The 16,205-nt window shown below is 44.5% G+C and overlaps 1 protein-coding gene across 1 annotated transcript in view; it reads left to right on the top strand.

Moving 5' to 3' along the window:
• LOC106582129 (unconventional myosin-XVI) overlaps positions 1–16,205 on the top strand; it is a 174,611-nt gene that overhangs the window by 94,336 nt on the left and 64,070 nt on the right. The window contains 2 exon segments of the mRNA XM_045704630.1: positions 3,814–3,894; positions 12,521–12,726. Of these exon segments, the coding sequence (XP_045560586.1) occupies positions 3,814–3,894; positions 12,521–12,726 (287 nt within the window).

Here is a 16,205-nt window from a genome sequence, read left to right as displayed (position 1 = left end):
CTGGGAGGTGCAGACAAAGGATCCGCTTTGGGAAAGTTGTATTCCTGGTCTTAGGGCTGGTAAGTTGATGTCTCACTGATACCCAATAGTTCTTCCTGGCTGTATGTAATAACACTTAAGGTTTTCTGGGCTAACAATGTAAGAAGTAATATATACCAAAAAAATAAATACTGCAGTTTCCTAAGGACTTAAAGCGAAGCTGCCATCTCTATCGGTGTCATCTTGCCGAGTTACAGTTTTGACTTAATCTACTTGAAAATGTATTTCAAGACCTGAAAATGGTTGTCTAGCAATGATCAACAACCAATTTGACAGAGCTTGAAGAATTTGGAAAAGAATAATAGGCAAATGTTGCACAATCCATGTGTGGAAAGCTCTGAGAGACTTACCCAGAAAGACACCTGTAATCGCTGCCAATGTGCTTTTACAAATTATTGACTCAGGAGTATGAATACTTACAGTGCCAGTCAAAAGTTTGGACACACCTACTCATTCAAGGACTTTTCTTAATTTTTACTATTTTCTACATTGTATAATAATAATGAAGACTTCCAAACCATGAAATAGCACACATGGAATCATGTAGTAACCAAAAAAGTGTTAAACAAATCAAAATACATTTTATATTTGAGATTTTTCAAAGCAGCCACCCTTTGCCTTGATGACAGCTTTGCACATTATTGGCATTCTCTCAACCAGCTTCATGAGGTAGTCACCAGGAATGCATTTAAATTAACAGGTGTGCCTTGTTAAAAGTACATTTGTGGAATTGATGTCCTTCTTAATGCATTTGAGCCAATCAGTTCTGTTGTGACAAGGTAGGGGTGGAATACAGAAGATAGCCCTTTTTGGTAAAAGACCATATTATGCCAAGAACAGCTCAAATAAGCAAAGAGAAACGACAGTCTATCGTTACATTAAGACTTGAAGGTCAGTCAATCCGGAAAATTTCAAGAACTGAGCGCAGTCTCAAGTCAAATCAAATTGTATTTGTCACATGAGCCGAATACAACAGGTATATAGACCTTACAGTGAAATGCTTACTTACAAGCCCTTAACTAACAATGCAGTTTTAAGTTAAAAAAAATAAAGAGCAGCAGTAAAATAACAGTAGCGAGGCTATATACAGGGGGTACCGTTACAGAGTCAATGTGCGAGGGCACAGGTTAGTTAAGGTAATACGTACGTATAGGTAGATTTAAAGTGACTATGCATAGATAATAAACAGAGAGTGGCAGCATTGTAAAATAGGGGTTGGGGGGGCAATGCAAATAGTCTCGGTAGCCATTTGGTTAGCTGTTCAGGAGTCTTACGGCTTGGGGGTAGAAGCCTAGGTACCAGAGCACCTAGACTTGGTGCACCGGTACCCCTGCTGTGCGGTAGAAGAGAGAACAGTCTATGACTAGGGTGGCTGGAGTCTTTCACCATTTTTAGGGCCTTCCTCTGACACCGCCTGGTATAGATGTCCTGGATGGCAGGAAGCTTGGCCCCAGTGTACTGGGCCGTACACACTACCCTCTGTAGTGCCTTGCGGTCGGAGGCCGAGCAGATGCCATACCAGTCAGGTCTCTGACCTCCTCCCTATAGGCTGTCTCGTCGTTGGCGGTGATCAGGCCTACCACTGTTGTGTCATCGGCAAATTTAATGATGGTGTTGGAGTCATACCTGGCCGTACAGTCATGAGTGAACAGGGAGTACAGGAGGGGACTGAGCACACACCTCTGAGGGGCCCCTGTGTTGAGGATCAGGTGGTTCCTTTTGTCCAGGTGGGAAAGGGCAGTGTGGAGTGTGCTTTTCTTTCAAAAACAAGGACATTTCTTAATGACCCCAAACTTTTGAACAGTAGTGTATATGTTTTTGCTGTTTGTTCTTTGTTATAGGGTCAAAAAGATTGGAGAAGTGGTTTATGCATACATCTCCATTTTTGATAGATAGCTCTTCATGTTGTTGTTTAGTGTGTTCCAATATTCCCAGAAGTGGTTAGAATCTATGGATTCTTCAATTACATTGAGCTGATTTCTGACTTGCTGTTCTTTCTTTTTCCTTAGTTTATTTCTTTCCTTTTTTCGTGTTTCACCATAGTGAAGGCGTAGGCTCAGGTTTTCTCGGTCTCTGTGTTTTTGTTTGAATAGGTTTCTCAATTTCTTCCTAAGGTTTTTTGCATTCTTCATCAAACCTTTTTTCATTGTTATTAATTTTCTTAGGTTGTCTGATTGAAATTTTTAGATTTAATAAGGGAAGCAGAGAGGTCAAATATACTGTTTAGGCTTCCTACTGCCAAGTTTCCACCTTCACTATTGCAGTGAAACATTTTGTCAAGGAAGTTGTCTAAAAGGAATCTGCTGTTGGCTAATTGTTTTGTGGTAGATTTCTACACTACTTTCCTTCCATCTACAGCATTTCTTAATAGTATGCAGTTTGTTCAACTTTTATACCTTGTGATTGAGTATTGTTCAAGTAGGCTGTGATTTTGCTGTAACCTGATAAGGGTGTCAGTGGGCTGACTGTGAAGGCTCTGAGAGACTCTGGGTTGAGGTCATTGATAAAGTATTCAACAGTACTGCTGCAAGAGATGAGCTGTAGGTGTACCACCACAGCAGTCCCCTCGAAGCCTACCATTGACTATGTACAGACCCATGGGTGCTCAGAGCTGCTTTACTTTTTTGTTTGTTTTTTAAGTTGTGCCTAGGGGGGCATATTGGGGAGTGTATTGTGGTCACCTCCAGGTAGGTGTTCCTCCCCCTGCATGCTAAGGGAGTCAGGTTCTGGCGTTTAGGTTGCAACAGACTAGTACATGTCCCTAGGTCTGGAAATGATTGATCTCCCCTTCTAGGATGAAGAAGCTGTCTTCATTGAAGTATGGAGATTCTAGTGGGGGGATATAGTTAGCATACAGGAAGATATTTTTCTATGCTGAGATGATTTCCTTATTTATTTTTGTTGGTATTTCCAATTTCTTTCGTGAGGTCTGTGTTCCTACTCTTTAGCCCAAAGGCATATGAACTCTCTATGTCTCTCTGTCTCTCTCTCTCTGTCTCTCTCTCTCTGTCTCTTTCTGTCTCTCTCTCTCTCTCTCTCTCTCTCTCTCTCTCTATTTTCAGGTCAACTCTAATAGGGTAGTAACTAGTAGGACTCGCTGAGCGTGTGTCTGTGCATGTGTGTGTGTCTGTACAAGTATGTGTGTCTGTGCACGTGTGTGTGTCTGTGCATGTGCTTGAGTGTGTGTATGTGCACTATAATTGCCTCTGTATTGCATAACCTGCTGAAGGCTGAACCCAATGGCCCTCCTCATTAATCATATAGAGGAAAGGCTTACGCAAGACCTTCACTCTTTCCCTATGTTAACAAAGACCGTAATAATAACATGACGTAACGTTGCACAATATTACTGCACTGTAGTTAAACACTGCTATAAAGAAGCTCATGGATTTACATCCATCATCAAAGATATTATAATTCAGAATTGTAATAATGGTAATATGATGATATGGTACAGTACATTGTTGTATGGCACTGAATGGTTGAAGTAGAGGAGGAGGACATTGAATAGCGTATAGATGTATGACCGTAATGGAAATTGGCTTTATAGATCTTGCCATAAATGACCGTATTATGATTTGGCCGTATTCATAGGACTGCATCACATGGTGTCTCCAGAGCACGGGTCAACCAACTTGTATTGTGAATATTCACTATTCATAGCTCTCTAATAGCGCCATCCCCCTCCTCGTTTCTTCCCTCTCTCCCTCTCGCTCTCTCTCTCTCTTTCCCTCTCTCTCTCCCTCTTCCCCTCCTCCTCTTTTTCTCTCTCAGCTCTTGAAGAAGAAGGGAGCAACATCTTTCCTGCAGAGGCTGGAGAGGTGTGGTCCAGTTACGGTTGCTGTGCAGCTGAGGGTAAGCATTAAGTAGTAGCACAACAATGGACCAAACCACAACCATAATAACCCAAGCACTTTACCCAGTAGGGATCCTAACCCTAATCCTAACACTTACCTCAATCCAAAGACTAAAGTCATTCATTCTCTTTAGCTGACCCTGACCATGACCCTGGCTGCATGGAGTGCGCTATTTTCCTCTGGTGAAATGCAATGTACGCTATAGGGAATATGGTGCCATTTTGGATGCAACCCATGACCCATATCTCTGAACCATAACCAATTACAACGGAAGTCTATAAAATGTGGTAGTAATTCGTAGTTGATCCATATGAAACAACACTATTCATTTAGATGGATCTCTGCCCCACAAGTGTAAAACAAAGGCAGATCGCGTTCCAATGTCCACACCACTAAATCCAATGTGATGTGATGGTGGCTTAACATGGAAGTAGCTTTAGTGTGAGTGATGGTTGGTGGTTTGAATGAGGGCAGTGTGCTGCCTGCAGGCAGGAGTTGTGGTCTTACAAGGAATGGAGAGAAGGAGAGGGGGAGAAGGAGAGGAGAGAAGGTGAGGGTGGACTGAAGAATGATGCTGTATCCACCCAAGCATAAAGCCCTCTGAATGTATGAATGAACAATGAACAATGGGCTCCTCTGTGTGTGTGTGTGTGTGTGTGTGTGTGTGTGTGTGTGTGTGTGTGTGTGTGTGTGTGTGTGTGTGTGTGTGTGTGTGTGTGTGTGTGTGTGTGTGTGTGTGTGTGTGTGTGTGCGTGTGTATGTGCGTGTGTATGTGCGTGTGTGTGTGCGTGTGTGTGTGCGTGTGTGTGTGTGTGTGGGCAAGTTTCTGACGTCACGGCTCTCGGTACAGTAGCCTACTCACAAACATTTACAGTAGAGAGCCACGTCATTAGGGCAGTGGTAAGAAGCATGATGGAGTGGCACCAGTGTATATCTGAGAAACACACTTTGACACTCTCTCACAGCCTTAGTCAGGACGGGTATTTGTATTGCTGGTCCGTACAGAGACAACACACCCTAACCAATCAGACCCCTTCATCACACGCATGACGTGACCTCACTCCTCACTCACTGTTGTCTTGGCGACCTCTGACCACATACAGTGAGGGGAAAAAGTATTTGATCCCCTGCTGATTTTGTACATTTGCCCACTGACAAAGAAATGATCAGTCTATAATTTTAATGGTAGGTTTATTTGAACAGTGAGAGACAGAATAACAACAAAGAAATCCAGAAAAACGCATGTCAAAAATGTTATAAATTGATTTGCATTTTAATGAGGGAAATAAGTATTTGACCCCTATCAATCAGAAAGATTTCTGGCTCCCAGGTGTCTTTTATACAGGTAACAAGCTGAGATTAGGAGCACACTCTTAAAGGGAGTGCTCCTAATATCACCTTGTTACCTTATAAAAGACACCTGTCCACAGAAGCAATCAATCAATCAGATTCCAAACTCTCCACCATGGCCAAGTCCAAAGAGCTCTCCAAGGATGTCAGGGACAAGATTGTAGTCCTACACAAGGCTGGAATGGGCTACAAGACCATCGCCAAGCAGCTGGGTAAGAAGGTGACAACAGTTGGTGCGATTGTTCACAAATGGAAGAAACACAAAAGAACTGTCAATCTCCCTCGGCCTGGGGCTCCATGCAAGATCTCACCTCGTGGAGTTGCAATGATCATGAGAACGGTGAGGAATCAGCCCAGAACTACACGGGAGGATCTTGTCAATGATCTCAAGGCAGCTGGGACCATAGTCACCAAGAAAAAAATTGGTAACACACTACGCCGTGAAGGACTGAAATCATGCAGCGCCCGCAAGGTCCCCCTGCTCAAGAAAACACATATACATGCCCGTCTGAAGTTTGCCAATGAACATCTGAATGATTCAGAGGACAACTGGGTGAAAGTGTTGTGGTCAGATGAGACCAAAATGGAGCTCTTTGGCATCAACTCAACTCGCCGTGTTTGGAGGAGGAGGAATGCTGCCTATGACCCCAAGAACACCATCCCCACTGTCAAACATGGAGGTGGAAACATTATGTTTTGGGGATGTTTTTCTGCTAAGGGGACAGGACAACTTCACCGCATCAAAGGGACGATGGACGGGGCCATGTACCATCAAATCTTGGGTGAGAACCTCCTTCCCTCAGCCAGGGCATTGAAAATGAGTCGTGGATGGGTATTCCAGCATGACAATGACCCAAAACACACGGCCAAGGCAACAAAGGAGTGGCTCAAGAAGAACCACATTAAGGTCCTGGAGTGGCCTAGCCAGTCTCCAGACCTTAATCCCATAGAAAATCTGTGGAGGGAGCTGCATGTTCGAGTTGCCAAACGTCAGCCTCGAAACCTTAATGACTTGGAGAAGATCTGCAAAGAGGAGTGGGACAAATTCCCTCCTGAGATGTGTGCAAACCTGGTGGCCAACTACAAGAAACGTCTGACCTCTGTGATTGCCAATAAGGGTTTTGCCACCAAGTACTGAGTCATGTTTTGCAGAGGGGTCAAATACTTATTTCCCTCAATAAAATGCAAATCATTTTATAACATTTTTGACATGCGTTTTTCTGGATTTTTTTGTTGTTATTTTGTCTCTCACTGTTCAAATAAACCTACCATTAAAATTATAGCCTTAGTTGAGGAACCAGGTCAGGTTAAGAAACTAACCCAGGATGAGTAACTATCCCAGTTTGAGGAATTTATACCAGGTTGAGGAACTATCCTAAGTTGAGGAACTTGCCCAGTTTGAGGAACTGGCCCAAGTTGAGGAACTGGCCCAGGTTGAGGAACTGGCAAAGGTTGAGGAACTGGCCCAGTTTGAGGAATTAGCCCATGTTGAAGAACTGGCCCAGGATGAGGAACTGGTGCAGGATGAGGAACTGGCGCAGGATGAGAAACTGGCCCAGGATTAGAAACTGGCCCAGGTTGAGGAACTAGCCTAGATTGAGGAACCACCCAGGTTGATGAACTAACCCAGGTTGATGAACTAACCCAGGTTGATGAACTAACCCAGAATGAGGAACTGGCTGAGGTAGAAGAACTGGCCGAGGTTGAGGAGCTGGCCGAGGTTGAGGAGCTGGCCGAGGTTGAGGAGCTGGCCGAGGTTGAGGAGCTGGCCAAGGTTGAGGAACTGGTCAAGGTTGAGGAACTGGCTGAGGTAGAAGAACTGGCTGAGGTAGAAGAACTGGCCAAGTTTGAGAAACTGGCCCAGGTTGAGGAACTGGCCCAGGTTGAGGAACTGGCCCAGGTTGAGGAACTAGCCCGGTTGAGGAACTGGCCCAGGTTGAGGACTTAGCCTAGGATGAGGAACTATCCAAAGTTGAGGAACTGGCCCAGGTTGAGGAACTAGCCCGGGTTGAAGAACTATCCAAAGTTGAGGAAATTGCCCAGGTTGAGGATCTAGCCCAGGTTGAGGAACTGGCCCAGGTTGAGGAACTGGCCCAGTTTGAGGAATTAGCCCATGTTGAAAACTGGCCCAGATTGAGGAACTGGCCCAGGTTGAGGAACTGTCCCAGGTTGAGGACTTAGCCTAGGATGAGGAACTATCCAAAGTTGAGGAACTGGCCCAGGTTGAGGAACTAGCCCAGGTTGAGGAACTGGCCCAGGTTGAGGAACTATCCCAGGTTGAGGAACTATCCCAGGTTGAGGAACTGGCCCAGGTTGAGGAACTGGCCCAGGTTGAGGAACTGACCCAGGATGAGGAACTGGCCCAGGATGAGAAACTGGCCCAGGTTAAGGAACTAACCGAGGGTGAGGAACCAGCCCAGGTTGATGAACTAACCCAGGTTGATGAGCTATCCCAGATTGAGGAATTATCCCAGTTTGAGGTGCTTATTTAGGTTGAAGAACTAGCCAAGGTTGAGGAATTTATACAAGGTTGAAGAACTATCCCAGGTTGAGGAACTGGCCCAGGTTGAGGAACTATCCCAGGTTGAGGATCTAACCCAGGTTGAGGAACCAGCCCAGGTTGAGGATGTAACCCAGGTTGAAGAACTAGCCTACGGGGATGAACCAGGTCAGGTTGAGGAACTATCCCAGGTTGAGGAATGTATACCAGGTTCAGGGACTATCCTAAATTGAGGAACTGGCCCAGGTTGAGGAACTGGCCCAGGTTGAGGAACTAGCCCAGGTTGAGGAACTAGCCCAGTTTGAGGAACTATCCTAAGATGAGGAACTGGCCCAGGTTGAGGAACTGGCCCAGTTTGAGGAATTAGCCCATGTTGAGGAACTAGCCCAGATTGAGGAACTGGCCCAGGTTGATGAACCAGCCCATGTTGAGGATCTAACATAGGTTGATACATTTATATCAGGAGGTACTGGCCCATGTTGAAGAACTGGCCCAGGATGAGGAACTGGCTCAGGATGAGGAACTAACCCAGGGTGAGGATATGTAAGAGGTGAGGTGAGGATATATAAGAGATGAGGAACTAGCCAAGGTTGAGGAACCACCCAGGTTGATGAACTTACCCAGGTTGATGAACTAACCAAGAATGAGGAACTGGTCGAGGTAGAGGAACTGGCCAAGGTTGAGGAACTGGCCCAGGTTGAGGAACTGGCCCAGGTTGAGGAAATGGCCCAGGTTGAGGAACTGGCCCAGGTTGATGAAGCAGTCCATGTTGAGGAATTAACATAGGTTGTGTAATTTATATCATGTTGATGAACTATCCCAGGTTGAGGAACTATCCCAGGTTGAGGAACTAACATAGGTTGAGGGATTTATATCAGGTTGAGGGATTTATATCAGGTTGAGGGATTTATATCAGGTTGAGGAACTATCCCAGGTTGAGGAACTGGCCCAGGATGAGGAACTAACCCAGGCTGAGGATGTAACCCAGGTTGAGGAACTAGCCTAGGTTGAGGGACCAACCCAGGTTGAGGAACCAACCCAGGTTGAGGAACTAGCCCAAGTTGAGGAATTTATACCAGGTTGTGGAACTATCCCAGGTTGAGCAACTAGCCCAGGTTGAGGAACTGGCCCTCTAGAGCAGTGGTTCCCAAACTTATTTTAGTTCGTACCGCTTCAAACATTCAACCTCCAGCTGGGTACCCCCTCTAGCACCAGGGTCAGGCCACTTTCAAATGTTGTTTTTTGCCATCATTGTAAACCTGCCACACACACACTATACGATACATGTATTCAACATAAGAATGAGTGTGAGTTTTTGTCACAACCCGGCTTGTGAGAAGTGACAAAGAGCTCTTATAGGACCAGGTCACAAATAATAATATTATAATAATCAATAATGTTGCTCTTTATTTAGCCATCTTACATATAAAACCTTATTTGGTCTTCAGAAATTGTGAATAACTCACCACAGGTTAATGAGAAGGGTGTGCTTGAAAGGATGAACATAACTCTGCAATGTTGGGTTGTATTGGAGAGAGTCTCAGTCTTAAATCATTTTCCACACCCAGCCTGTGCCTGTACTTAGTTTTCATGCTTGTGAGGGCTGAGAATCCACTCTCACATATGTACGTGGTTGCAAAGGGCATCAGTCTTTACAGCGCGATTTGCCAAGGCAAAAAACTCTGAGCGCAGCCCTATCCAGGAATCTGGCAGTGGCTTCTGATGAAATTACATTTTCACAGAACCGCTTCTTGCAATTTCGATGAGGCTCTCTTGTTCAGATATTAGTAAGTGGACTGGAGGCAGGGCATGAAAGGGATAACGAATCCAGTTGTTTGTGTCGTCCGTTTCGGGAAAGTACCTGCGTAATTGCGCAGTCAGCTCATTCAGGTGCTTCGCTATATCACATTTGACATTGTCCGTAAGCATGAGTTCATTTGCACACAACAAATCATACAATGATGGAAAAACCTGTGTGTTGTCCTTGTTAATGCAGACTGAAAAGAGCTCCAACTTCTTAGCCTCAATTTTGTCCCACACATTGAATATAAACTCAGCAAAAAAAGAAACACCCCTTTTTCAGGACCCTGTCTTTCAAAGATAATTCGTAAAAATCCAAATAACTTCACAGATCTTCATTGTAAAGGGTTTTAACACTGTTTCCCATGCTTATTCATTGAACCATAAAAAATAATGAACATGCAACTGTGGAACGATCTTTAAGACATTAACAACTTACAGATGGTAGGCAATTAAGGTCACAGTTATGAAAACTTAGGACACTAAAGAGGCCTTTCTACTGACTCTGAAAAACACCAAAAGAAAGAAAAAAGAAAGAAAGCCCAGGGTCACTGCTCATCTGCGTGAACGTGCCTTAGGCATGCTGCAAGGAGGCATGAGGACTGCAGATGTGGCCATGTCCGTACTGTGAGACGCCTAAGACAGCGCTACAGGGAGAAAGGATGGACAGCTGATCTTATTTGCAGTGGCAGACCACGTGTAACAACACCTGCACAGGATCAGTACATCTGAACATCACACCGACGGGACAGGTACAGGATGGCAACAACAACTGCCCGAGTTACACCAGGAACGCACAATCCCTCCATCAGTGCTCAGACTGTCCGCAATAGGCTGAGAGAGGCTGGACTGAGGACTTGTAGGCCTGTTGTAAGGCAGGTCCTCACCAGGCATCACCGGCAACAACGTTGCCTATGAGCACAAACCCACCGTTGCTGGACCAGACAGGACTGGCAAAAAGTGCTCTTCACTGATGAGTCGCGGACATCCTCCTCCCTCATGTGGTACCCTTCCTGCAGGCTCATCCTGACATGACCCTCCAGCATGACCATGCCACCAGCCATACTGCTTGTTCTGTGCGTGATTTCCTGCAAGACAGGAATGTCAGTGCTCAGCCAAGGCCAGCAAAGAGCCCGGATCTCAATCCCATTGAGCACGTCTGGGACCTGTTGGATCGGAGGGTGAGGGCTAGGGCCATTCCCCCCAGAAATGTCCGTGAACTTGCAGGTGCCTTGGTGGAAGAGTGGGGTAACATCTCACCACAAGAACTGGCAAATCTGGTGCAGTCCATGAGGAGGAGATGCACTACAGTACTTAATGCAGCTGGTGGCCACACCAGATACAGACTGTTACTTTTGATTTTATTCCCACCTTTGTTCAGGTACACATTATTCAATTTCTGTTCGTCACAGGTCTGTGCAACTTGTTCAGTTTATATCTCAATTGTTGTATCTTATGTTCATGCAAATATTTACACATGTTAAGTTTGCTGAAAATAAACGCAGTTGACAGTGAGAGAACATTTCTTTTTTTGCTGAGTTTAGTTGTGGCGAGTGCCTGTAATCCTAGATTCAGCTCATTCAGGTGAGAAAAAACATCACCCAGATAGGCCAGTTGTGTGAGACAAGTGAAAATGATGGTCAGAAAACTTTAAGCTCGTCTCTCAATTCAACAAAAATGCTTGTAAAAGCGTGACATGGTTGCTGCCCATATCATTGCATAATGCAAAAAATACACAAGACTTCCTTGGCCTTGCTTTAACAAAGTTAACCATTTTCACTGTAGTGTCCAAAACGTCTTTCAAGCTGTCAGGCATTCCCTTGGCAGTAAGAGCCTCTCGGTGGATGCTGTTGTGTACCCAAGTGGCGTCGGGAGCAACTGCTTGCACACGCGTTACCACTCCACTCTGTCTCATGTCTCTCTGTCATGGCTTTTGCGCCATCAGTACAGAAACCAACGCATCTTGACCACCAAAGTCCATTTGAGGTCACAAAGCTAACCAGGGCTTTAAAAATATCCTCTCCTGTTGTCCTGGTTTCCAGTGGTTTGCAGAAGAGGATGTCTTCCTTAATTGAGCCCCCATAAACGTAACGGACATATACCAGGAGCTGTGCCAGGCCCGCCGTGTCTGTTGACTCATCTGTAACGCATATAATTCACTGGCTTGTATGCAAAGCAGTAATTGTTTCAAAACACCTCCTGCCATGTCACTGATGCGTTGTGAAACAGTGTTGTTTGATGAAATCATTGTCTGTATAGTTTTTTTTGGCCTTTTCCCCTAGCATTGTCCCAGCCATATTCGTGGCAGCAGGAATAATTAAGTCTTCCACAATAGCATGGGTCTTACCTGTACTAGCCACTCAGTAGCTCACCATATAAGATGCTTCTAGCCTTCTATCTGTTGCTTTTACACGTCTTACTACTCGAAAGTCGTCTTTATTCTCGCTCCAAAAACTCCCGTGGCCTATTTTTCAAAATGTCATGTTTCATTTCTAAATGTCTGTGCAAGAGTGAAGATTTCCTGCAAAAGAGTAATGGTTAATGTGATTGGATGTTAATTATTTGACTAGGCTACCTGCATTTGACATTGTGTTGTTATTTCGCTAAACACTAGATTTGGGCAGAGAAACGAGGCCACTGAGGCGAGAAAAAATCCTCACCCAAATGTATAGCCCAGTTGGAAAATATAAAGCTACTGTTTGAAAATGTGAAGAATATTTTTTGTTGAAAAATGTGAATCACATTTTCATTTGGCATTCCCCCGACGGCATTCTGTGTACGCCTGGGGGAATACCTGCTCTAGAGGGATAAATGGAACCATGTTGCCATGAAGCTGATACCAACACCATTGCTGTGTTAATGTGGCAAGGGAGTGAGGAATTGGGTCAATTCAAATGCTTAAGGAACATGAATTTTAACATGAAACGCTCTTTCTTTCCCTCCATCTCTCCCCCCTCACCCCTCCTCCTTTCAGAACTCTTTGTCAGATGTGGTCAGTAAGCTACAGGCGTGTACCCCTCACTTTGTGGAGTGTGTGCGCCCCAACAGCAGGGGCACGGCGGACTGCTTTGACAGTTTCCACGTGTCTACCCAGATGCAGTATGTAGGGGTGCTGGAGATGGTCCGGATGATCCGCTATGGCTACCCTGTACGCCTGCCCTTCAACGGCTTCCTCACCAGGTAGGTGGCACAATACATTACAGGCTGCTGCTGTTAAACTAGACATAGTACAAAATATATTACAATGATGCATAATGGATTTATCTTGGCCTCTGTGGTGTGATTCCATTTAGGCCCCTATCCGATCTCTTTAGATCTCTAAACAACGGGGATTGGGAAATTGTCTGAAAATCGTAATAAATCTGATAGTTGAAAACAAGATGGTTATGGGTCCACCTTGCCTTGCTATAGGACTTGGGTAGCTTCCATCATATGCTTCCACCTATCCAATATTTACAGATCTGTGAAGACTAAAGGGGTAGAGGCTAGGGGAAGGGGCTATGGGCTGAAATGGAACCAGGCCTGTGAGTGTGGTGGGTCACTGTGGCCTCTGTGTAGGGGTCTGTGTGATAGGGGGGATGGGAAGCACCATAGGGAAGATCTTAAAGACTCTGCCTTCTCTCTGCCTTCTCATTTCTAATGGGCCTTTTACGGCACACATTTTACTGCTGTTGGGTTCCCCCCCACACAAACACTCATGCACACACGCACACAGACACACAATGGTCAGGTGGAAGTGATCTACTTAATGGTTCTTCAGGTCTGTGTGACCTGGACAGAATTACAGTCCATCTTTACATAGAGACAACATGTCTCTCTCTCTCTCTCCCTCTCTCTCTCTCTCTCTCTCTGGCTCTCGCTCTTTCATAGCTAACTGACAGGTCACTGTGATCCTTAATGTAGCAAGCACAAAGTGGTCTCAATCAATAACACTAATCTCATACAGGATGTCTTGAGGAGATGGGAAACAGTGTGTGTGTGTGTGTGGGATGGGTGCAGTGTACATTTTGTCGACAATAACTATGATGAAAAACACTCATCAACTACCTCTTTTTCCTGACGAAAATGTATGACGATAACGAGACGAGATGCATTGAAAAGAACAATAATTTTCATTTTAGTTAACGGAAAGACAAGGATTCCACGTGAGAGTAAAGGTCATTAAATTTGACGTTAAGCTCCATTTCATAAGTTTTGTCCAATCATAAGCATGCATCTCTTTGCAGAATATAATGCAATCCTCTCATTGGCCGATAACTTCTTTCTGTTGCGCAGGCTGATTTAGTTAATCTGGCTCTCCCACACAGATTCAATCAATCATCTCAGTCTCTCTTTTGAACTGATGCACAGCCAGAACACTTCAATTGTAACAAACTAACCTCAATTACAAACAATAATGTCTTTGATAATCTTTGCTTTTATATCGGTTATTTTTGCTCTGATCACATCAGAAGCTCTATTTTGCCATGTGAGCTGTCATCTGTTTGGCCCTCTTGCTGTTAGCAATAGCAAGTTGTTGATTTTTTTCCAATAGGAAAAACAAATGCTTTTTGCTGAACATTAGGAGTGTAGAAATACTTCTGGTATTGTTGGAAAGCTAATATTTTCCCCTTTTCAATGGAATCACTGTTATTTACCACCCTCTGACAGTTATAATGGGGAGAAAATCAGAGCTATATTGTTTAACCTGTAGGATGTACAGTTGAATTCAGAAGTTTACATACACCTTAGCCAAATACATTTAAACTCAGTTTTTCACAATTCCTAACATTTAATCAGAGTAAAAATGTCCTGTCTTAGGTCAGTTAGGATCACCAATTTATTTTAAGAATGTGAAATGTCAGAATAATTGTAGATAGAATGATTTATTTCAGCTTTTATGTCTTTCATCACATTCCCAGTGGGTCAGAAGTATACATACATTCAATTAGTATTTGGTAACATTGCCTTTAAATTGTTTAACTTGGGTCAAACGTTCCGGGTAGCCTTCCACAAGCACTCCACAATAAGTTGGGTGAATTTCGTCCCATTCCTCCTGACAGAGCTGGTGTAGTTGAGTCAGGTTTGTAGGCCTCCTTGCTCGCACACGCGTTTTCAGTTCTGCCCACAAATTTTCTATAGGATTGAGGTCAGGGCTTTGTGATGGCCACTCCAATACCTTGACTTTGCTGTCCTTAAGCCATTTTGCCACAACTTTGGAAGTATGCTTGGGGTCATTGTCCATTTGGAAGACCCATTTGCGACCAAACTTTAACTTCCAGACTGATGTCTTGAGATGTTGCTTCAATATATCCACATAATTTTCCGTCCTCATGATGCCATCTATTTTGTGAAGTGCACCAGTCCCTCCTGCAGCAAAGCACCCCCACAACATGATGCTGCCACCCCCGTGCTTCACGGTTGGTATACTGTTCTTCGGCTTGCAAGCCTCCCCCTTTTGCCTCCAAACATAACGATGGTCATTATGGCCAAACAGTTCTGTTTTTGTTTCATCAGACCAGAGGACATTTCTCCAAAAAGTACGATCTTTGTCCCCATGTGCAGTTGCAAAACGTAGTCTGGCTTTTTAATGGCGGTTTTGGAGCAGTGGCTTCTTCCTTGCTGAGCGGCCTTTCAGGTTATGTCGATATAGGACTTGTTTTACTGTGGATATAGATACTTTTGTACCTGTTTCCTCCAGCATCTTCACAAGGTCCTTTGCTGTTGTTCTGGGATTGATTTGCACTTTTTGCACCAAAGTACAATCAACTCTTGGAAACAGAACAAGTCTCCTTCCTGAGCGGTATGACGGCTGCATGATCCCATGGTGTTTATACTTGTGTACTACTGTTTATACAGATGAACATGTTACCTACAGGCGTTTGGAAATTGCTCCCAAGGATGAAACAGACTTGTGGAGGTCTACAATTAATTTTCTGAGGTCTTGGCTTATTTCTTTTCATATTCCCATGATGTCAAGCAAAGAGGCACTGAGTTTGAAGGTCGGCCTTGAAATACATTCACAGGTACACCTCCAATTGACTCAAGTGATGTCAATTAGCCTATCAGAAGCTTCTAAAGCCACGACATCATTTTCTGGAATTTTCCAAGCTGTTTAAAGGCACAGTCAACTTAGTGTATGTAAACTTCTGACCCACTGTCACGTCCTGACCAGCAGAGGGCGTAATTGTGTTCGTTTTGGTCAGGATGTGGCAGGGGGTTTGTGTGTGTTAAATGTTGTGTGGGTGATTGGACTCCCAATTGAAGGCAGGTGTGTTGAGTTGCCTTTGATTGGGAGTCCTATATAGTAGTGTGTGTTTTTCTTTGGGGTTGTGGGTAGTTGTTCTTGCATTGCATTTTGTGTGCCTGCAAGACTGTTCCTGTCTTGTGTATTGTTTTTGTTCGGTGGATGCTTTACTCCTTTTTGGAATTAAAATATGAGTATCCACATGGTCCATTTTTGAAGACAGTTGTTACAGAACTACCCACCACAGAAGGACCAAGCAGCGGAAGAGGAAGGAGCATCGGGTGGATGAATGGACATGGCAGGACATCCTGGACAGCAAGGGAGCCTACACTTGGGAAGAGATCCTGGCCGGAAGGGATCGCCTCCCATGGGAACAGGTGGAGGCACTCAGGAGAGTGGAGGCAGCAGGACAGAGGAACCAACGGCAGCGGTA

Source organism: Salmo salar, chromosome ssa21 (assembly GCF_905237065.1).
Source record: "Salmo salar chromosome ssa21, Ssal_v3.1, whole genome shotgun sequence".
NCBI lineage: Eukaryota > Metazoa > Chordata > Actinopteri > Salmoniformes > Salmonidae > Salmo > Salmo salar.
Note: the sequence above shows the minus strand (reverse complement) of the source record. Positions and strands in the feature narration are given on the sequence as shown.